Below are 21519 nucleotides of genomic sequence, written 5' to 3'. Positions count from 1 at the left end.
GGTGACCTGGTGCAGAATGGCCTCTTGGAGCACCTGAGCTGAACTCATTTGGTGGCAGAGGATGATACCTGCCCCCTCCCCAGCAAAGCCCACACCAAGCTCCTTTTCCCCTTCCCAACCATCCTCCTTTCCCAGCAAAACACCTCCCACGCTGCCGGGGAATATGAGGGTTGGCAGCTCTTCCGCAAAATGATGTTCCCATGGCGATAGGGATGTGTCGCCCTTCCTGGGGAACATAACGGGGGCGAACGGCACCTTCCGCATCAGTGCGCGCCCCTTGTCCGGGGCGGGGGCGTCCGAGTCCCGCAGAGGCAGGGCCCCCCCGCACCGCCCCCCACCGCAGGGCCGGGGGCCGAGCCTCAGTGACGCCTCCCGGTCCCCATTCGCTGGGTCCGCCCGCCCAGCCCTGCCCAGACTGCGGGAGCGCCGCGCCCACAGCCCGCCGGGCAGCCCCGGACAGCGCCGGCAGCCCCGCAGGCAGCGGGCAGCACCGGACAGCGCCCGCAGGTAAGCACCGACCGCCCCGCAGCGCCCCGCACGCTGCGGGCCGGGAGCAGCCGCTGGGCTCGGGGCACAACGCGGGGCTGCGGGCGGGGCAGGGTCCGCAGTGGCCGGGCGCGGCGGTGGCACCGGGGGCATCTCGCCCCTCGCCCGGGGGATGCTCGGCCGGACGGAGCGCGCTGGAGGAGGGGATGGGCTCAGCTTCTCGCCCCGCTGCCGGTGCCCCCCACCCTCGGCTCGGGACTGCGGCATTCCCGGTGGGCGCGCCCGCGCGCACGCCCGCACCGCAGCCGCGCTCCCGCTCTGCGCTGCTGCAGGGGGGGAGCTCGCCCGCCCCGAGCGCTCCTGCCCCTCTCGAGGGTCGCCCGATTGCTCTTCCCTGCGCACCGCGTCCCCGTGCACCCCCTTTGCTGGCAGCACAGCCAGGACCCTGCGGCTCTGCGTTCCGTCAGCCCACCAGCCTGGCTCTGCACGCCCCCGTCCCCATCCCCATCCCCGCAGCTCGTTTGTCACCCTGAGCCTGTCACGCTGGTGGGCACAGGGGGTAGGTACCGCCATGGTGTGACCCCGAGCAGGTGGGGACCACGCCAGGAACTTTGCCCTCTAAGAGCTGGAGCCCCTCGAATGCCACCGTTCCCCTGAGCCCTGTCCCTACGCCAAACCCCTGGGATCATGCAGGAGTGAGAGTTACCTGGCTTGCTCTGCTCCCAGCACTGCTGGCAGGAGAGGAGGGGTCCAAAGGCTATCAACCCAAAGCCTAGAAAATCTGAGTGTTTGGGCACATAGATGGGAGGAAAACCCCCTCTCTGGGAGCTTGGATTTTCTGGAGGAAAGCCAGGCTATGACCTAGATAGTGTCCCAGGACATTCAAAAGCGAGCAGATTGGTGCTGGGAAATGACAAAGCAAGGGACGGAGGGACAATTTCTAGGAATCCAGAGGTTCAAGCATTTACCCCATTGGCAACCTCTTGGTTGTCAAGACCAAAGAGAAGATAATTTTTCCTCCTGGCCAGGGGTTAAGGTTCTGGATAAAGAGACTTTTCAGAGCTTCAGGGTGAGCAAATGGGTTTGGTATTTCCTCTCAGAACGTTATATGAAAAACCGAAAAATTGTGAAATAGAAAAATGTAGCTGGCTGTGGTACAGGCAATTCCTAGCTCTTCCCTGGATGCTTTGCTAGGCTCAGAGGGAGCAAACTGTGGGGCTGTTGTCCCTTCTGCCAGCTTGGAGTGACGAAGGGTTGGTTTATCAGCTCCCCCTCTTGGACCTGGCCCCACATGGCCAGCCCGGAGGGCTGACTGCAGGATGCTTGGTGTGTCCTTCAGCCCGGCCGCCTCGCTGCTCCCCCACACTGTCCCTCCATTCCGCATGTCTGCGGCTGGATTCCCCACGCGGCTGCTTGGCCAGGCTGCAAACCTTTAATTGATTCCTTGTGGCTGCGTTGGGCTGACTGGAATCAGCAGCCCTGGTGTTTGGATGGCACATCACGGGCCCCTTATCCACACACACAGCCTGGAGAGAGACAGGCACTGGGCACGGACTTGGACAGTGGATGCTGCCACCCAAACCCCTTCCACCCCATGGCCAGGCAGGCTGATCTCAGCTGCTGGAGGCTTTGTGCCATCTTTCAGTGGTCTTGGCTCACTGTCCAGCTGCTGTGTCCCTCTTCCTCACTGCTCTTGGCCCCTTTCCCTCGCTGCATCGCAATGACTCATCCTTGCTGAGCTCACCCGCTGGAGCTGCTCGAGAGCTGGCAGGGCGGGCACCCACCGCCCCCAAAGAGGGTCCCTCAGCTGGCAGCCCCCTCGCCGTGAGCCACAGACCTCTGGTCAAGGTGTGCAGGCACTGGGGTGCAGCCTGGTTTCACCTATCCAAACCTTGGCTGGCCATGGGGCAAAAGGGGGAGGAGACTGGACATGCAGGCCTTGCTGCAGGTCTGGCCACGCTCATTTAATGTCTGCTGGGGGGATCTGGACAGGGAAAACAAAGTGTGGATGGGGCATTGCCTGGGCGTGTGCAAAGATGATGCTGGGCAGACACACAGTGCCTGATTCCCCAGCTGGGTGCAGTGCCAGCCGGGCTCTGTGCAGTGAACCAGACACTGGTGAGGAGGAGCAGGCACCAGAGCATCGTCTGTGCAAGAAGGGCAGCCTGCACCACCGAGTGCCCACACCCATGGGGCAGTGGCCTGGCTAACTGCCTCTCTCTCCCCCTGCCCAGGTTCCCCTCTCAGAGACAGCCCCCACCTGGCACCTCTGCAGCAAGATGAACCCCACCGTGGGCATCGCTGTCATCCTGACAGGTACATCCCTCCCTGCTCCCTGCTCCCTGCTCTGCCCACACCAGCCTGGAGGCTGTGTGGGCACCCCCAGAGCTCTCTGTTCCCTGTCCAAGCCCCTTCTGCCTCTCCCCAGTCCTCCAGGCCGCCAACTGCCAGATGATCAAGGACCTGAGTGCCTGCCTGCTGGGCCAGAACCTGCGCGTGGACTGTCGCTATGAGAACAAAACCGACAACCCCCTGACCTACGAGTTCAGCATCACCAAGGACAACAGGAAGCACGTCATCCACAGCACCATCAGCGTCTCCGAGAACATCTACCGGAGCCGAGCCAACGTCACCATGCACAAGAACCTGGTGTGCCTCCACCTGCAGAGCTTCACCACCAGCGATGAGGGCATCTACATGTGCGAGCTGAAGGCCACCAATGACTACACTGGCAACCAGATAAAGAACATCACTGTCATCAAAGGTGAGACAGGCAGTGGCACCTGGCCTCAGTCCTTCCCACCTGCTCCGACCAGCAGAGAACACCACAACTCCCTGTCCCCAGATCCTCCCTGAGGTCCCTAAATTATGTCCTAACCCTTACATGCCCTTCAGGTGGGTTTCATCCCACAGATGGACTCAGTCTACCCCATTTCACAGTGCTTTTCCTGTCTCTCTTGGGTCCCACCTCGGGCACATTGCCTAGATATCCTCCCATAGAGAAGACAGTGGGGATCCTCCACACCTGCATCCCACAGGAGCACTCCTCCAGATGCAGAGACCTTTGTCTCACCTGGTGCCCATCCACTTGTCACCTCAGTCAGGCACAGGCAGGGTTATGCTTCTCAGGGTCTCAAAAAATCTTTATTGCTACGTGTTAGGAGGGAAACAGGCCAGGATGGGGTGTGCTGCAGTTCTGTGACAGAGCCAAGGCAAGAAGCTGTGTTCCAGTACCATTAGAACTCCCAGCCTGAGCCCCGTTCCCGAGGGATTTCATTGCCTCTCTTCTTTCCCTCCCCATTCCTTCTCACAGACAAACTGGAGAAATGCGCCGGCTTCAGCCTCTTGATCCAGAACACCTCGTGGCTCCTGCTGCTGCTCCTTTCCCTGCCTCTCCTGCAAGCCGTGGACTTCGTGTCCCTCTGAAAGGCGCAACACACACACTCACAGCGCTCGCACACACACACACGCACGCACACACCGAGCACCCAGCCACCCCGCCTTCCTCGCAGCCCCTGGAAAGAGAAGCTGAAGCGTCTGGAAGCCGTGAAACCTCTCTGTGTTATCTCTATTTAGCCGTATATTAACGCTACCCACCATCCTGTGCCGAGGCCCACCATCCCACGCCCACACGCCCCGCTCCGAAGCATGGTGGCTCTGCTAGGCAGCGTTGCTTCTCCCATCGCGCCTCCCCGCTCCGTAGGCTGGCTGGTTTGCTTGTGCTGGGAGCACTGGAGGCCTCAGCCTCGCTTGTCCCATCCCTTTAACTCTTGGGGTTTGCCTGTTCTCAACTGGGGAAAGACAGCTGGATTGGCAGGTAAGAGAGAGGGGTGATGCGAGAGCATGCAGAGGGTGCCCATGGTGGGTGCTGTGCTCGTGGTGGGTGCTGTGCCCGTGGCCCCAGGAGGTGACAGGGCTCTTGGTGTCCCCACCCACCCTGCCAGGTGACTTATTCCTCACCCTGCTCCTCTCACCCTGAGCTGTCACGGCTGGGAGAGGGCACAAAATTACTCCTGTCTCAGTGAGCAGGGGAGCCATGGGATGCTGCTGGGCCTGGCAGGCTGGGAGGAGAGAGTGGAGCAGGTCTAGGAGACACCATGAACCCCCCCCTGCCTCCTTAGGGCTTCTTTGGGGCCCTGGGAATGGGCTCAATGCAAATGTGCTTCGGCAACAAGTTTTTCCTAATCTGTTTCTTACAGCTGAGCTGTAAGTGAGGCCTCCTCCAGACACCTTCTGGTACCTTTGGGCTGCCCGAGCCAGACATCACTTGCTCTCCCCAGGGACCAGCCCTTAGCTGTGACGAGAGAATTGCTGCCAGCACCAGTGGAGGCAAGCAGAGCCTCTCTGAGCTAGCCACAGCCCCACTGCCCTCCCCAAGGCACTCAGAGCTGCACCCAGGCTGGCTGGTGGGGAGGGGGTTCCCCTCTGGGAGTGTGACCCCAGGGTCTCCATAGGGACTTCCCTGCACGGGCACCTTGTCTTCCCTAAGGGAACATCTGGGGACCCCAGTCCTTCCTCATGGAGAGGCAGAGCAGTCTTCCTCAAATCCCACCGTGCTCCTGGGAGGAGCCCTGTGTGCCCCCTCCCTTCTCCCTCCTCCCTTTCAGCATTTCCCTGTCTCCCTTGAAGAGCAGCAAAGGATGGAAGGGCAGCCCACAAGCTCGGTAAGGCCAGGATGGTGCCAGGGGCTGGCGAGAGCAGGGACAGGGATGGCCAGCACAGCTCAGATCTGCTGCCTGGATGCCCATGGGACCCCGAGGAGCCTCACCCAGGGGAGGACACAGGGAAAGGAAGAGGCAGGCAGGAGCATCCAGGTGCATGGGGTGAACCCCAGCTGTGAGACCCGTGCAGCCCGGGCTGTGCCACCACGGCTGAGAGCAATACACAGCAGCTGCTCCCCACTCCTTGCTCCTCTCCAGAGCTGCTTCCTCCCCCCGTGCCCGTCCCCTGCCCATCCCTGCCTGCTTGCTTGCTGTCTAGTGCTGCTGAGGCCGTGCCCAGCTGAGGCCTGGCTGTGCCCAGCTCCCTGGGCGTGCTGGCGAGCGCCGGGGCACGCGCGGAGCCCAGCGGCAGAGCGCGGACGCGGCTCGAGTCTCATTTTTTTGTGAACATTTGTAGTTGTTTCCACAGCTTGTCGTCAAAGAAATTCTGTTAAGGGAAAAGGGAAAAAAAATGGGAAAAAAGAACCCTATGAAAAGCAACAACAACAAAAAAAACACCTTACCATCCAGGAGTGTTCCTCTGTCTGCACAATAAAACCCTACCTAGGTTGTGTGTTGGAGCCACGGGCGCCCGTGTGTGCGGCGGTGGGGACAAGGGCTGTGTGGGGCTGGGCACCAGGACCCTGCTGAGGGGTACAGCCCCCCAGGCAACCCCAATGTCTGTGGGAGAGAAGCAGGCAGAGGGGCAAGACTCGACTTTCCTGGGCAGGACAACTCCCTCCTGCCCACCCGGACCCAGACCCTTTGTCCCCATCCTTGTCTCTAAACCCCCAGCTCCATCCCAGAGGTCACCTACTGCCCACAGTGGTGGCAGGGAGGCAAAGCAGGGGACCAGGCCTGGTGCTGGCCCATCCGTCCTCTGGGGAGGGAATTGCCAGGGATGGAAGTGGCCATGGGAGCGGGGCTGGGTGTGCACGTGTCCCAAAGCTCCTGTGCCCGTCACACCAGGGTCCTGCTGGAGCCCCCGTTCCCACACGCTGCCTGGGGGGCTGCCAAGGGCTCCTGTGTACATACACTGCCCTGCCCAGGGTCAAGACACCACCCTGGCACCAGGAGCCACCAGCAGGAGACTGCCACCACCCCTTAACACCATTGGTGACCCTGCGCCACCTCCCAGAGCGACGCCCCGACGCGTCCCTCCCTGTTTAAGGCTGGAGCCAGACGGGAGGGAGGGAGGAAGATGCCACCCTAATTACATCCCTCCCCATTATCCCCGGCAGGTGCTCGCTGAGTCACGGCCACGCAGGTGCCGTAGGCTGGGCGGGTCAGGCGTTCCGGTGTCCCCATGGATCCCCGAGGGGTGGCCATGCCACGCCAGCTGCCCCACGCCCACCTTTGCTGAAGGTTTAGGGGGCTCTTCTCCCTACAGCTCACCCCACAGTGGGCAAAACCCATTCCAGCTCCTCCCCTCACCCTGATGCTCTACTCCAGACCTTGCTGGCAGCCACGACCACCCCTTTTTTGTGCCTCCCTCCCCCCACACCAAGCTGTGTGCCCCCCTCCCCTCTCTCTTAACCCTCCCTCTATCCTTTCCCTCCTGGACCTCGGCCTCCCTCCCCAAATCTCTCCGTTCCTCACGCTTACCCTCCGTCCTCCTTCTCCACTGGCACAGCCCCCGCTGCCCCGCAGCCTCCCCTCTCGGCACCCCCTTGCCGTGGGCCACCAGCCCCCCCGGGTTCGCGTCCCCTTTAAGCCTCCCCAAGCTGGAATGCGAGAGGAGCATTTCAGCGCCCTGTGAGGTCAGATAAAGACACTATATTTATCTGGCTGGTAACCTGAGCCCTGAATTTCTGCGGTGGTGTTTTTACGTGGCCCCACAGCCCTCGGGCTCGGCCCCCTCCGGCCACTGCGCTCCCTCCCCGGGTGGAGGGGCTGAGCCGGGGGTGTCCTGTCCCCTGAGAAGGGCTCGGCTGCTGCCCATCTCCGCATCGCCCATCTCCGGTGCGGGGGGAAGCTCCCCAAGGAGGCAGGATCAGCCCCGAGGGCATCACCAAATGCCTGGCTGGTCACCCTGAGCAGCCATCGGCCACCCGCGCCACATGCAGGTGAGTGCAGGTGGGGACACCGCCCCGGGAGGGGGACACGGAGACAGACAAAACTGTCCCCCTCTTCCTTCAGCTGGATAAACCACGGGGTGAGGTTTCTCTCCAGGGAGAAGGTTCTGAGTTCACACACAAAATCCTGGCTTTGAGCCCTCCCTGGCACCCTCCTGGTCCCCCGGTGTGGGCAGAGCCACCTGCCCGAGGGTCCCTTCTTTTTTTGCCACCCACAGACCTCAAAGCAGTATCTCATGCCCTGGGTCTTATGCCAGGGTCCCCGGTGGGTTTGGGTTTTGCTGCCCGGTGGGGAGCAGGTTCTGCAGCAGGGTGGGGATGTGTCGGCAGCACAGAGCGGGGCCAGGGCAGTGACTGTGGCCATGTGGGGTGAGCGTGGGGGGTTCTCAGGCCCAGGGCTGGCAGGGGAAGGGCCCTGGCCAGGCTGGCCCTAGCTGGGTGAGTCACCTTGGGCAAGGCCTGTCGCTTTGGGGGGTGGGAGTGGTTGGGGGCAACGCAGGAGCTGGGCTGTGACAGAGGCACTGCAGTCCCCATCTGTCAACAAGGGTCACTCCAGTCCCTTCCAGGGAGCGAATGATTTGTGGCACATTCCCCCCAGGGCTGCTTGGGGTCACCCTTCCTAGAGGGAAATGGATACCTGAAGGATTCTGTGCCTTGTTTCCCTTGGGGAATGGGCAAGAGGGTGTCCCACCCCACTCAGCTGGACACAGAGCCCCTCAACCCCAAAGCACTTGTACCCTGAAGCGTGCAAAGTGCCTCACACAGGGTCCCCTCTCTGCCTCCACCACAGCAGAGTCCTGGGAGCTCCCACGTAACCTCCAGGCTGGGACATTGTGTCTCAGGGGACAGGGGACACTGCTCCAAGCCTGCGTAAGCGAGAAGCAGCTGTGCTGTGACACCTTGGATGGAGCCAGCGCTGTGTAAGCTGAGCTGAGCCCGCTCTGGGGCTCCGTGGCCGCCGAGGGGGACAGCTGCCACCAGGCACAGGCAGGACGGAGGGGACACCTGCCACTGGGCACGGGCAGGACAGCAACTGGGGACAGTGCAGGGCTCTTCTTCTCTGCCTCCAGAGTGAAGGTTTTGCCTCCTCGCTTTGAGCTGAGATTCCCAGGGAAGGCCAGGGCAGCACTGCCCAGCGCCCCGAGCAGCCCGTGGTGTCCCTGTCCCATGTGGTGGCACCGCTCCTGCCTGTCCCCGTGAGCGCAGACCGGACATTCCTGTGCCTCAGCTTCCCCTGACACCCCGGGAGGATGATGAGGGTGCAGGAGGCCTGAGTCAGCCGTGCCGGCCGCAGGGCTTTGCCAGGCAGCAGGAAAGCTCAGCACAATGACGGGTAGGGAGGGGCCAGGCAGCCCAGGAAGCGCTGGGAGGAACCGGGGTTTTCTCACACCCCCTCAGCTCCTCGGGCTCCTGGCACGCTCCGCTCTCCCGCCGCCCTGGGGTCCGCTCGGCTGTGACATGGGGACTTGGAAGCACAGGCAAGGCTGGCAGATGTGACATTGCTCCATGGTAAGGCCTCTCCTCCCAAGGAAGGGATAGCTCCCGTGTCTGGGGCCGGTGCCGCTCCTGACCCTGCATCCCTCCATCGGCTGCTCCGCATCCCCGGGGCAGGTGCTGCCCTGTGCAGACCTGTCCTGCTGCCAGGAGCTGCTGCTGCCCTCCTCTTCCCAAACTGGTGCTCTCCTGATGCTGCTGGTGCCAGGAGAGAGCGTGGGCACCTGGCAGGGGATGATGGCGTGGGGCTGTCCTGGCACCGTCCCAAGCCAAGATCATCTCTGCTGGCGAGGAGGATGGGGAGCAGGGGCAGCCGCTGTGCCAGGCTGCTCCGTGCCCCAGCAGGGCACGCAGCCAGGCATGTGCTCCCGGGGAGCCCAGGGGCTCCGTCACTTCCATCCTGGCACTCGAGTGCCAGTCTCTTGGCTGGGGTCCCACTCCCTGTGAGCGAAATTCCCCACTGTCCATGTCAAATCCCGACCGGCAGAGCCCCGCTCCCGGTGAGGGGCTGGGAAGAGCCGAGCCGGGTGTTTCGTGGCGCCCTTGCCCGGGAGCAGATTATTCACCCTTCAGCCTCCGTCCCCAAACAGGTCTGTGCGCTCCACCTCGCTGCTGCTCGTAAATATTTCCCTCTCCGCGGTGGGGTGGCTGCTCCCCGGGCAGTTGAAGCAGCTCCCGGGATGCAGCCGGCTGGCTGCAAAGCCAGGCTGCCCGCCAGGAGCCCACGGGGGCTGCTGCTCTCTCTCACCACCCCCTCCTAGAAGCATTCCCGGGGCGTTTCCACGGGGCTCTGAGCAGGAGGCTGTGTCCCCCAGGGCCAGGCTGGCAGTGACCCGCGGTGGCTCCTCGTGTCGCGTCCAGCGCCCGTCCCCAAGCCCGGGTGCACCCTCGGTGCTGCGAGGGACGGGCCAGGCACAGACTCCGGCACCTCCTGGCTTGGAGCAGGGCCAGAGCCCGCCCCGGCTGGGCTGGGAAAAGCCTTTGAATCAGGGTCATCTCCCGGGTGACTGGAGACTCTCCGAGCCACATGAGCCACTGTCCTGCCAGGGAAGGGACACCAGTCACCCCGGGAGCTGAGCACCGGCAGCGCCAGGGCAGAGGAGCTCGGCTGGGTCCTGCCTGCCCCAGTGCCACCCACAGGTAGGGATCCAGCCATCAGCCTGCCAGCCGGGTGCTGAGGGCAAACTTCCCTCAACTCCTGACAGCCTGTGTTTGGGGACTGCCACACTGCCCTGTCCCTGCTCCGGGCTGGCTCTGTGTGTGCTCTAGGAGCCTCTGTCCCTGTCTCTGTGTCCTGCCCTGTGTGGGAGTCACCAGCTCTCTGTGGGGACCGAGTGCTGGCTCTGCCCAGCTGGCAGGGGCACGGCTGCCACCTCACCAGGAGGACACTTGGCTTGAGTGACTGGTGGGGGCACACAGGGCACAGCCACGGCAGGGAGATGGGAAAGCTGCTCAGATGCTGGCCTTGCCTCAGCTTCCCTCTCACTGAAATGCCAGCCCTTTGCCAAGCCCCAGCACTCCCTGTGAGTAACCAGGGGAAGGTGCTGGGCTGGCTGGATCGGCCCATCCCACTGCCTGTCCCATCATCCTGTGTGCTGGCTCTGCCCAGCTGGCAGGGGCACGGCTGCCACCTCACCAGGAGGACACTTGGCTTGAGTGACTGGTGGGGGCACACAGGGCACAGCCACGGCAGGGAGATGGGAAAGCTGCTCAGATGCTGGCCTTGCCTCAGCTTCCCTCTCACTGAAATGCCAGCCCTTTGCCAAGCCCCAGCACTCCCTGTGAGTAACCAGGGGAAGGTGCTGGGCTGGCTGGATCAGCCCATCCCACTGCCTGTCCCAGCCAGAGCTGGGCCTGAGCATCATCCTGTGACCAGGCCACTGCCTCCCACCTGGAGGAGACACTGGGGATGTGTCTCTAGCCCCAAGAGTGGGACAGCCATGGGATGGTGTGGCAGGGATGCCAGGGCTGGGGCAGAGGTGACTGCTGCAGTTCCTTGGTGTCTATGGGGATGTTGGGTGTGTCTGGCTGTGTCCATGGGCTCCCTTCTGTGGTTTGTGGTGCGTGGGGGCATGGGGGTGGCAGTGCCAGCGGGGTCCTGCTGTTCCAGGCTCTCCAGGAAGGCTGGCAGGTGGCAGGAGCCATGGCCACACTGTCACCAACAGCCCCTGGATCCCCTCTGTCTCCCAGGATCTCCAGGGGAGGCAGGAGCTGCTGTGTGGGAGCTGCTGGGTGCCCTGCGGTGCTGAGCAGGGCCTGTGGAACTGATCCCTGGGCTCTTCCCTTGCAGCCGATGCCTCCAGGACAGCCTGCTGAGCCCCAGCCTGCAGCATGTCCCAGCTCTCCTCCACCCTGAAGCGATACGTGGACTCGTCCCGCTACGCCGAGAGCACCTACAGCAAAGTGCCCAGCGGCTACAGCTCCTACAGCTCCTATGGATCCACCCTGTCCACCGCCTACGCGGACAGCGACAAAATCGGCTTCAAAGCCAGCTACCTGCCCTCCCCCCGCTACCACCACGCTGGGGGGCTGTCCCCCACCAGCGGCTATGACAGCGGCCGCCTGTACCCCGACCCCAGCATCCGCCTGAGCCCCTCGTACCTCCGCACGCAGCCGCGGCCGCCCGGCGCCGGGCTCAGCGGAGGCGCCTGCTACTCCTTCACCGGCAGCCCCGGCAGCCCCACGGGCTACCTGCCCTCCGCAGCGCCCCTCAGCCGCCACAAATCCATCAGCCACTCGGACCTGGCGCGGGAGTTCTCGGGGCTGCACACCTCCGACAGCGCCTACCTGCCCAGCGCCCGCGCCCGGCCGGAGCTCGGCAACCTGCAGGGTCTCTACCAGGCTGCCACTCACTCCGACTATGTCCGTGGCTACCTGGACAGCTACGGGAGGAAAAGCCACCACGGCAGCCTCTCCACCGGCCACCTGAGCCCCTCTCAGGCCACGCTGCCACCGTCGGGCACCCGCTGTGGCAGCCAGCCCTGCGAGAGGAGCGATGAGCCCTGCGACGTGTCCTGCCAGGACCCCACGGTATGTGGGGCTGCCTGGGGGTGGGGGACACAGCTGTGCTGGGGGGGATGTGGGTGAGCTGAGGAGCCCGAGGCACCCGTGCTCGGCCTGGGAACCTGAGTGTGCTGCTGCGTGCCTCGGTTTCTGCGTGTGACCCTCTGCGATGCCCTTGCTGGCGCAGCAGTCCCTGCTGGAGCTGCTGAGGCAGCCGTGTGCGGGTGGGAGGGTGTCCTCTGAGGGGCTGTGCTCGCAGGGCACGCTCCCCAAGGAGGAGGATCAGCCTGTGCCCAGGGTTGTGCCCGCTGCGCTTTCCGCGTGCATGTGACAGCAGGTGATAGCTCTGGCCCCATGTGGGGCTGACGAGGATTTCCTGCTGCCTCATCCCCGATAGGGAAGGTGACATGAGCAGGCTGGGCACTCATCCTGCTGGCACAGCTGGTTTGGCTGGTGCTGGCTCTGCCACAGTGACTCGGTGCCCAGCGATGCCGGTTCCCTGGCACCATGCACTGCTGCCAGTTTGGGGCCCTGTGCCCCAGCCTGTGCGGCAGCAGGGGGTTCCCCATGGCAGTGCTGCTCTGGGCAGCACCACATGTGTTGACAGGTGCTCGGTGCCCCACGTCCCTGTCGGTGCTGCAGCGTCCCCAGAGCCCCAGCCCAGGCCGGGAGCAGGCATGGCACACGCAGCCCGTGCAGGGGAGCAGCCTGGTAATTTTCCACTCAGGTTTCCTTCCAAGATCTGGCCAGGCTGTGCCTGCATTGTCTCCCGCTGTCTTTCCAGTCACCCTCCATTCCCCCGTGGTCTGACCTGCCCTTTGTGTTCCTGCGTCTCTGTCCCACTGCCACCCGCCGAACCACAAGAAGTCCTGTCCTGCTCACAGGGAAGCAGAAAAGAATCCCGCAGCAATTTTTCCATTTGAAGCCAGTGCCCCCACATCCCTCCCTGTGCCCCTTCCCCAGTGCCTTCCCCCACAGAACCACATTCAGCAGTGCCCTGCCGTGGTGTGGAGCCCCTTGTGCCCACCTGCCTCATGCCTGGCCCCCAATCCTGGGGTGAGGGAGCGGGCTGGGGAGTCAGGGCAGTGGAAGGGAATTCCTGCCTCCCCCTCCCACACCAGGCCCTGCTGGGGGGCACCAAGGGGGGATCCAGCAGCTGCTGCAGCCACTGGCTGTCACTAAAGCTGACACTGCCACTGCAGGCTCCCCACCCCACGTGCCCACACACTGCTGTGTGGGGTGCCAGCCTGCTCCCATGGGGTGCCTGTGGGACAGCAGTGCAAGTCCCAACCCACAGTCTGCAGGTGAACACAGCCCAGGCTGATGTGTGGCAAAGGTGGCAGAGGGCGCTGGGACGGACAGCCATGCCAGGGCAGGCCGGGTCAGTGACACTGGCTTAGGTTTCCTCGGTTCTTTGATGGGCACACCTGCTATTTTCCACTGCTGTGGTTTATTCCCTCCCTTTCCCAAGCTGGGAAGCAAATGTCCCGATCATAAACCAGAGCTGGGTGCCTGCAGCCGTGCCAGGTGCCGGAAACAAGCGCAGGCTGCAGCCCCGGAGCTGCCATCCGTTCTGCCCCATTGCCCAGCCCCGAGGGCAGTGTCAGCAGCACCCGCTCCTGACGCAGCCAGGCCACGGCGGGGCTGGCCCCACGCCTCCTCCCATCCCTTTTTCCACCGCCGCCTCCTGCCTCTGCGCCATCCAGAGGGGTTTGCAGCCAGGAGTGAGGGTGTCTCCGTGTGTCCCTACCCTCACCATCACTTCGTGCCTCAGTTTACCCTGTCGGCAAAGGGAGGTGTGTGAAGGTGCGATTTCAGCGGGGGGCTGTGCCTGTGGAGCTGCAGGGCCGTGCTGGCTCCCGGGAAGGGCAGTCTGCTGAGGGGCAGGACTGGAGCTGTGCCGGCCCATTAACCACCCCGGGTGTACATAGGGTCAGAAGGCCAGGGCCACCCACCAAACCGCCGGCAGCTCTCCGCAGTCCCATCCTGAGCAGCTGACGTCCCTGGCCCGCAGCCAGGGCTGGCTGGCCCTGCCTGCTGCCACGGTGCCAACCGGGCCCGTGGCAACCTCTGCCCGCGGCAGAAGGTCACTGCTGCAGAGGGGCCAGCTGAGGGCAGGGACCTGCTCGGGGTGATGCCATCCCACCGGGTGTCCCCTTCTCTCGCCCTCAGAGCCTGCGTGCTGCTCTCTGGCTGGAGGGGAATTTGGTGCTTGGCCCGGGGCGCTCCATGTCACCGGGGCACGAGGTTCAACACGGGATGTGGCTGATCTGCCCTCTCGCCATGGAACCGGCTGGGCCAGCACGGTGCATCCCCACGGGGAGAGCTGCCCCAGCTCCCTGCACAGCTCGGGGCTGGCTGTGCCCATCCTGCCCCCACGGTGCCACCCACGCTGGCAGGAGCCCTGGATTTTAGGGAGCTGTGCCACAGCCCGGAGGCCCGGGCTGTGTCCCTGGGCATGGCAGGGCACCCAGGCAGGGCAGTAGGGCGTGTGCCCCGGTGTGCACACCGTGTCCCCGTGTGTGTACGCCGTACACAGCGCGGGGTGTGTACATGTACACACGTGTGAGCACGCGCAGGCCGCCGTTACGACAGCCCTCCCGTTGTGATGCAAAAGAGCCCTGCAGATGAATAACGCTGCAAGATGCCTCCTCAGATATTTTTGCTGGTGCCAAAAATAGTCCTGCCTCCCTTCCTCCCTCCCCTCCCTCCGTCCCCAGCCAGCCCCTCCGCTGGCTGTGCCGAGCTCTGCTTGACAGAGAGGCTGCATCTGCAGCCAGCAGGATTCAGCAGCCCCTCTGTGGATGGGGGTGTTTTGGGGGCTGCAGAGGAGCAAAGGAGGCTCTGCTTAGAGCCCTCTCGGTGAGGTTGGAGGCTGTGGCTCTGTCAGAGCAGCCCAGCCGCACTCCCTGCCCTGGCTGCCCATGGAAATTTCCCTGAGCAGGCAGAGAAACACCTGGGCACGCAGAGCAGGCGCAGGGCTCCGGCGCTCGTCCTGCCGCGGTCAGAGGGGTGAAGCAGCGGGAGACGCAGGACGAGGACGCAGGACACCCGGGCTCCCTGCCAGTCCCCGCATCTGCCCTTGCTGCAGGAGAAGAGCTGGAGCCCTGCCCGTGCCGTGCCTCAGTTTACCGAGGGGAGACACCAGGTGGGGTCTTTGCTCCACACAGGAATTGCGGGGAGTTTTTCCCCAGCGCAAGGCACTGAAATGTCCTCTGAGCTCAGTGCTAATGCATCCCCCAAAGAGAGGGGTTCCCCCAAAATGTCACTGCCTGGGAACCTGGCATTGGCACTGCAGGAAAGGCACATGCCCAGGAGCCCCACAACCCTGTCTGGCAGCCCGCAGCCCCTCTCTGGGTACAGGCACCCCCTGCACCCGCACGCTGTGGGATTATCCCACTTTTACCAAGGCAATTTTGGCGAGCGACCCCCAGGTGGGGAGCCCCACTCCCTGCCCAGTGCCTGCCCGGAGCACAGCGTGCCCGGGGCCGGACTGCCGGTGCCACCAGCCCTGGGCACGCCGAGCTGCGAGCAGGGGGGAGCACTGGGGGGGGCAGGCGCTCCTCCATCTGCCGCCTCTCCCCAAATCCCCGTTGCCCCCGCGGTGCGCGCACGGTGCCGGTGTCGGGGTACGGGAGCGCTGAGAGCGATGCCGAGGGGGCACCGCTGTCCCCCGCAGCCCCCCGGAGCCGGGGCGATGTCACCGCCCCGTTCCGGAGCGTGTCCCCGGGGCAGAGCCGCCCCTCGCGGGCCCCCCTGGCTCCGGGCGCGCTGTACCACGCGGTGCGCGGGGGCTGGCCGTCACCGAGCCGTCACCGAGCCGTCACCGAGCCCGGCCGCCGCCTCTCCACCCATTTGATGTCAGAGGCGCTCAGGTGCCGTCAGCCCCGCAGCCGGCACCGGCTCCGGCCCCGCTCGCCCAGCACGGGGGGCTCCGCGCCGGACCCCGCGCCCCCGGCTGCAGCCGGCCCCGGGTGAGGGCAGCCCGGCCGGTGTCCCCCTGCTCCCCGCCGCGCTGCGGTGCCCGCCGGGGCCACCATGAGGGACTCCTACACGGTGACGCTGCCCGAGGAGCCCCCCGCGCTGCCCGACCTTCACAAGGAGCTGCGGCCCCGCACCTCCATGCCAGGGTCCCTGCTGGTTTCCACCTTCGTCGGGCTCGTCCTCAACAAGACCAAGGTACGAGATGCCCGCAGCGCCCACCCCCCGGCTGGGGGGCAGAGAAGGGGGCACCCCCTGCCCACCTGGGGAGCGTGGAGTGCCCTGTGCCATCCCCCGTGGCCGAGGATGGGGTGCCTGGGGGTGGGTGCCCTCCCTGCTGCCCGTGGGGACGGCGTGTCCCGGTGTCCCACAGGATGGCAGGGAGCAGGTGAACTGCACGTGTCAGGACACCTGGGTTCCCCTGCCAGCCCTGCCCTTGCGGTGACCTTGGCCGGGTCCTCGTGTCCCACCACAAGGAAGGGTCTGCTGGCCACGCTGAGCCCCTTGGCAGTGCCATGGGAGTGAACTCGGCTGTCCCCAGAGCCACAGCGCCGGGACAGATCTCACCCGCAGGGATGGCAGAGCAAGGGGCAAGGAGGGCAAGGTCTGAGCACTTATGTAAGTCTGGCTGCTCTGGTTCTCCCGCTGCCCCAACAGGCTCCTGGCGTGTGGAGCTGCATGGGGCAGGACGGTCAGGATCTTGTCCCCTGTCCCCATCGCCTGTGCCTTGTCCCCGTCCTGCGGTGCAGCCTCGGGGAGTCCCCAGCCGCGCCGCGTGAGCCAGCTCTCCTTCAGCGCCTCTGAGCATGTCGTGTCCTAGATAAAGCCCTGTACGGGAGAGGGGGATTAGCTGGAGTTGAGTCACCCAGGGGAGGGGAATCCAGAGGGGGAAATAACACCTCGGTGCACACAGGGCTTGTGCCACGCTAGGGGAGCACCTGACACCCCCTCCTCACCCCTGCCCTCCCCTGGGCTTGTTCCAGGCTCTGGGAGGACAGCCTGGGAGCTGGCTGTGGCGGAAGGCAGGATCTGTGGGGAGGTTTGAACCCACACGGGCAGGACTGGCCGGTCCCTCCTGGCTGTCCAGCCAGGGCAACTGGACAAGCACGTCCTGGTGGGCATGGCCGGGGCACACTGGGGCAGCTCCTGGGGGGTGCTGCTCGCCCCTGGCACCGTGACCTTCCCTGGGGTGGTTGTGGGGACACGAGCAGAGCCTTGGGGCTCAGATCCTCCGAGGGATGGATGTAGGCTGTTGGGACACAGGCTCACCTCTCCCACTGCCATCTGCTCAGGAGCCAGGCTAGCTCCTCCAGCCGTGGCGTGGCACTGACCTGTCACATCCTGCTGGCACCCTGTGCCCAACCGAGCCTGCCCCCGGCCCAAGAAGGCACCTGGCACTTTTGGACAGCAACCCCCTGGCACTGACAGCCATGGGCAGCCCCATCTGGGGACACCCCTGTGCTCTGGGCACTGTGGGGGCACCCGATGGCACAGAGGGCAGCCGGGCAGTCCGGCAGGGCCACGTGTGCCCACGCAGGGCGGCCAGGTCCCCGCTGGTGCTGGTCCCTGCCCTGGTGGGTGATGCCTGCGCCGTCGCTAAGGAGCACGTGTAACTGGATCTGGGTTATTTTGGGCTGCTGTCAGGGCTGGGTGCTCAGCACCTCCCACACACACACCAGCTGCTGCTATTTCGGAGCTGCTGGGCCCCCTCCCCTCCTCTCGCCTCCTCTCCTCCTCCTCAAGGCTCAGGTGGGCAGCTGGGGTGTTTGCCTGAGGATCCTTAAATCCTGGGCATCCGGGGAAGCACCACCAGCAGTCTGCCCCTGCAGGCCCTGTCAGACCCCCACCCTGCTCGGGGAGGCTCCTCCTGCTGCTCCCCAGTGCAGGGCTGGCAGCAGGACCCCTGGGCTCCCCCCGGTGCCCCCCACCAGCATCCTGTCCTGCATGCTGGGAGAGGGGTGCTGGCACCCCTAAACCCCTCTGTGCTCTCCAGCAAAGAGTGATGATGGTTCCCAGCCTCAGCATCCAGCTGTCCATGCCCATCTTTGCTTTCCCAGCTCAGGGAGCACCTGGAGCACCTGGAATTGCCACCCCATGGCACAGGTGCAGCACAGGCAGGGCTGGGAAGGCACCACTGGGCACACAGCCCTGTTCCCCGGTTCGGCTGTCCCAGGGCTGGGCTTGCACTTTCCCAGGTGGACTTTATCCTGCCAGACAGCTGTGCCAAAGCCTGGGCTGCGCTTGTGCAGGGTGTCCTGGCGGGGATGGACACCCGGCACGAGGCAGGCAGGCAGTGACAGGGCACTGTGCTCCTCCTGCAGCACGCAGCAGGCACAGGGCACTGCCATGCCCCGGTGTCCCCAGGGGAGGCAGTGCCCTGACCTGCAATCCAGGGCATGGGGCAAAAGCGTTGCCAGGCAGGGAGAACTTTGAGCCCTGTGCACAGTCCTGGGCCAGCAGGACAGGGCAGGCCAGCCATGCTTTGTCACCAGGCCCTTGCCCAGAGAGCTGCTCGGTGCTGGCTCTGCCCATGATGTCACAGCAGGATGGGGCCTCTCCTTGCACCTGAGCGTCTGCTCCAGGGCCAGGACTGTGGCACCATGGCCTCGCTGGGCTGCCCACAGGCATGGCCAGCCCGCCACCCTCCCAGCACTGTTCCCTCTCTCTGCAGAGCTCCAAGGCCGTGCAGGGGCTGACCGGCCTGCGGAACCTCGGCAACACGGTGAGTGTGTCCCCAGCCCTGTGGCTCACATCTGTGGGGCAGGGGGAGCCCTGTCCCTTCACCTTGCCCCCCAACTCCCCACCCTGGCAGCTCCCTGCACCCCTCTCCCCACGGCGCTGCCTGGGGAGAAGCTTCCCCTGTCCTGTGCCCAGCCCAGGTGTCCCCCTGCCACGGCCTGCCTCCCTGTGCTTCCCGTTGCCATGGTTTTCTCTTGTGCCTCCCCCAGTGCTTCATGAACTCCATCCTGCAGTGCCTGAGCAACACCAAGGAGCTGCGGGATTACTGCCTGCAGAACCAGTACCTGCGGGACCTCAACAACAACAGCCGCATGCGCACGGCGCTCATCTCAGGTAACTGCCCAGCCCGGCCCTCGGGTGAGCTCCTGCAGCAATTCCTGCAGCAATTCCTGCAGCAGTTCCTGCAGCAGTTCCTGCAGCACATCCCTGCGACGCCCCACATCCCGCGGGACCCCCGCCCAGAGCTCCGTGCTCCTCCTTGGGCTGCCCAGCCGTGAGACCCCGGAGTGTGGCCCTGAGCTGTCCCCACGGGGGCATGGCCGTGCCACCTGCTCTGCTGACCTGCCTCTCTGCCTGCAGAGTTTGCAAAGCTGATTCAGCTGCTCTGGACCTCATCCCCCAACGAGAGCGTGAGCCCCTCCGAGTTCAAGACGCAGATCCAGAGATACGCCCCACGCTTCGTCGGCTACAAGTAAGGGGGGGTGGCTGCAGGGTGGCGGGGGGAGCTGAGCCCCTGCCGCCTCTCACCGGCCGTGCCCCGTGTCTTGCAGCCAGCAGGATGCACAGGAGTTCCTGCGGTTCCTGCTGGACGGGCTGCACAGCGAGGTGAACCGCGTGCTGGTGCGGCCCCGGGCCAGCACCGACACCCTGGATCACCTCCCGTAAGTGCTGGCACCTCACAGGCCCCAGAAGAGTGCACTGCCCGCAAGGCCAGCCCGGGGACAGTGACCTCACAGCTCCCTCTGGGCTGGGCGGCGGGGCTGGTGTCCCCCGGGCCATGCTCAGTGCCTGCTGTGTCCCCACCCTTGCAGTGACGACGAGAAGAGCCGGCAGATGTGGAGGAGGTACCAGGAGAGGGAGGACAGCCGCATCAGCGGTGAGCAGGGCTGGGAAGGGAGGGCACGGCTGGGCTGGGGGCGAGGAGGGGACCAGGGCTCTCACCCTGCTCTGTCCCACCCCACCAGACCTCTTCGTTGGGCAGCTGAAGAGCTCTCTGACCTGCAGCGAGTGTGGCTACTGCTCCACGGCCTTCGACCCCTTCTGGGACCTGTCCCTGCCCATCCCCAAGGTGAGGTGCCGGGGTCGGCTGTCACTTGTCTCTGCCCCAACACGGGAAAAGGTGGTTCTGGGCAGGCCGTGCTTTGAAAAAGGAGTCTGGACTCTTGCTTTTCGGTCTTCAGTTGAGTTTATTGTTCCTTATCTACAAAGTTTTTCTGTCTGTCCAGCCGAGGTCTGATCAGCAAGACAGCCAAGGCACTCTCTCCCGCCCATGGGGTCACTTTTATAGTAAAAACCACATATAAGATATTTACCTTCTATTTCCAATACTTTTCAACCTTGTTGGCAAGTGTACCTTCACCATGAACCAATCCACACATGCCAACATCATCCTGAACATGGATGCCAGGGAGAAGAAAGAAGGAGGACAGGGCATGCCCAGATCCCTGACAGTGAGGGAGCCCCAGCGATCCCTGTCCCACACCCCCTGTCCCACGCTGCCTGTCCCTAACCATCACTGTACCCCCACAGAAAAGCTACGGGGAGGTGACGCTCATGGATTGCCTCCGGCTCTTCACCAAAGAGGACGTGCTGGATGGGGACGAGAAACCGGTACGGGGCTCCCTGGGGCAGGCTGGGCCCCTTCCCCTCCGTGCTTGTGTTGCCAGGACTGTGGGCAGTGCCCTCACCCTCCTGCTTGTGCTGTTTTCTCCCACAGACGTGTTGTCGCTGCAAAGCCAGGACAAGGTGCACCAAAAAATTCAGCATCCAGAAGTTCCCCAAGATCCTGGTGCTTCGTATCCTTCGGGCAGAGGGATGGGGACAGGGGCTGTTGTGGGGGGTGGAGATGGGTTATTGCAGGCTCCCCTCTGTCCCTTTGGCCCCTTGACGTGACCCCCCAGACCTGAAGCGCTTCTCCGAGGCCAGGATACGAAGCAGCAAACTCACCACCTTCGTCAACTTCCCGCTGAAGGACCTGGACCTGCGGGAATTCGCCTCGCAGAGCTGCAGTGAGTCCCAAACCCTGCCTGGTCTGACCCCAGCCCGGAGCTCCTGGGGACCCCCGGGCTCCTCGTGTCCCAGCTGGTGGGGGGCAGAAGTGTGAGGGGTGGGAGGCACGGAATCCCCTGGAGCTGCTGGCATGGTGGGGGGCTCTGTGCTGGCGCTTTTTGGGGCAGCAGGGCTGAGCAGCACCCCGGCTCCCCACAGACCACGCCGTTTACAACCTCTACGCCGTCTCCAACCACTCGGGCACCACCATGGGGGGACACTACACAGCCTACTGCAAGAGCCCCGTGTCCAGCGAGTGGCACACCTTCAACGACTCCCGGTGAGCCTGGCGGGGGGGACAAGCCAGCAGCGACGCCCTGCTCAGGGCATCCCCTCCCTGCTGCTCACAGCTGTCCCCTTCCCCTCTCCGCAGCGTCACGCCGATGTCCTCGAGCCACGTGCGCAGCAGCGATGCCTACCTGCTCTTCTACGAGCTGGCCAGCCCGTCCTCCCGCATGTAGCCAGCCCTGCCTCCCTGGGGAAGCCCTGGGCCACCCCTCAGAGCCGGCTGTGCCAGAGTTCGGGCGTTCAGCCCCCCCGGAGCAAGGGGAGGCGAAGAGGAGACACCCCCGAGGTGGCTGCAGAGGGAGGCTGGGGACAGCCAGGAGCAGAGCCCGGGCAGGGACATCCCAGCTCTGAACTGAGGAGGGACTCATGACAGGACAGGGCTCAGGCAGCTCAGGCACCTTCTGATGGCTGGCATTTGGTTTTTACCTCGGGGTTTTAGTTTCTTTTTTTTTTCTCTTTTTTTCCCCCCTTTTTTATCTTTTTCC

The 21519-nt window shown here is 64.4% G+C and overlaps 2 protein-coding genes across 3 annotated transcripts; both read left to right on the top strand.

Annotated features, from left to right (window-relative positions):
* The first annotated feature begins 260 nt into the window (after positions 1-260).
* THY1 (Thy-1 cell surface antigen) lies at positions 261-5767 on the top strand. The gene is made up of 4 exons (XM_039722180.1): positions 261-507; positions 2721-2802; positions 2915-3250; positions 3800-5767. The coding sequence occupies exons 2-4, from the start codon at positions 2766-2768 to the stop codon at positions 3910-3912; spliced, it is 486 nt and encodes a 161-aa protein (XP_039578114.1). The 5' UTR covers positions 261-507; positions 2721-2765; the 3' UTR covers positions 3913-5767.
* A 1280-nt stretch (positions 5768-7047) lies between these two features.
* On the top strand, positions 7048-21354 carry USP2 (ubiquitin specific peptidase 2). 2 transcript variants are annotated; one of them, XM_039722175.1, is made up of 13 exons: positions 7048-7252; positions 11046-11785; positions 18411-18461; positions 18688-18811; positions 19058-19169; positions 19249-19359; positions 19510-19574; positions 19663-19766; positions 20228-20308; positions 20415-20493; positions 20599-20706; positions 20906-21026; positions 21120-21354. In XM_039722175.1, the coding sequence occupies exons 2-13, from the start codon at positions 11087-11089 to the stop codon at positions 21205-21207; spliced, it is 1743 nt and encodes a 580-aa protein (XP_039578109.1). In that variant the 5' UTR covers positions 7048-7252; positions 11046-11086; the 3' UTR covers positions 21208-21354. The 2 variants fall into 2 exon arrangements, with proteins under 2 accessions (XP_039578109.1, XP_039578110.1); XM_039722176.1 differs by lacking the exons at positions 7048-7252; positions 11046-11785 and adding an exon at positions 15252-15937.
* Positions 21355-21519: the final 165 nt, after the last annotated feature.

Source organism: Passer montanus, unplaced genomic scaffold (assembly GCF_014805655.1).
Source record: "Passer montanus isolate IOZ18808 unplaced genomic scaffold, ASM1480565v1 scaffold47, whole genome shotgun sequence".
In the NCBI taxonomy this organism is placed as follows: Eukaryota; Metazoa; Chordata; class Aves; order Passeriformes; family Passeridae; genus Passer; species Passer montanus.
This window is presented reverse-complemented; position numbering and strand designations above follow the sequence as displayed.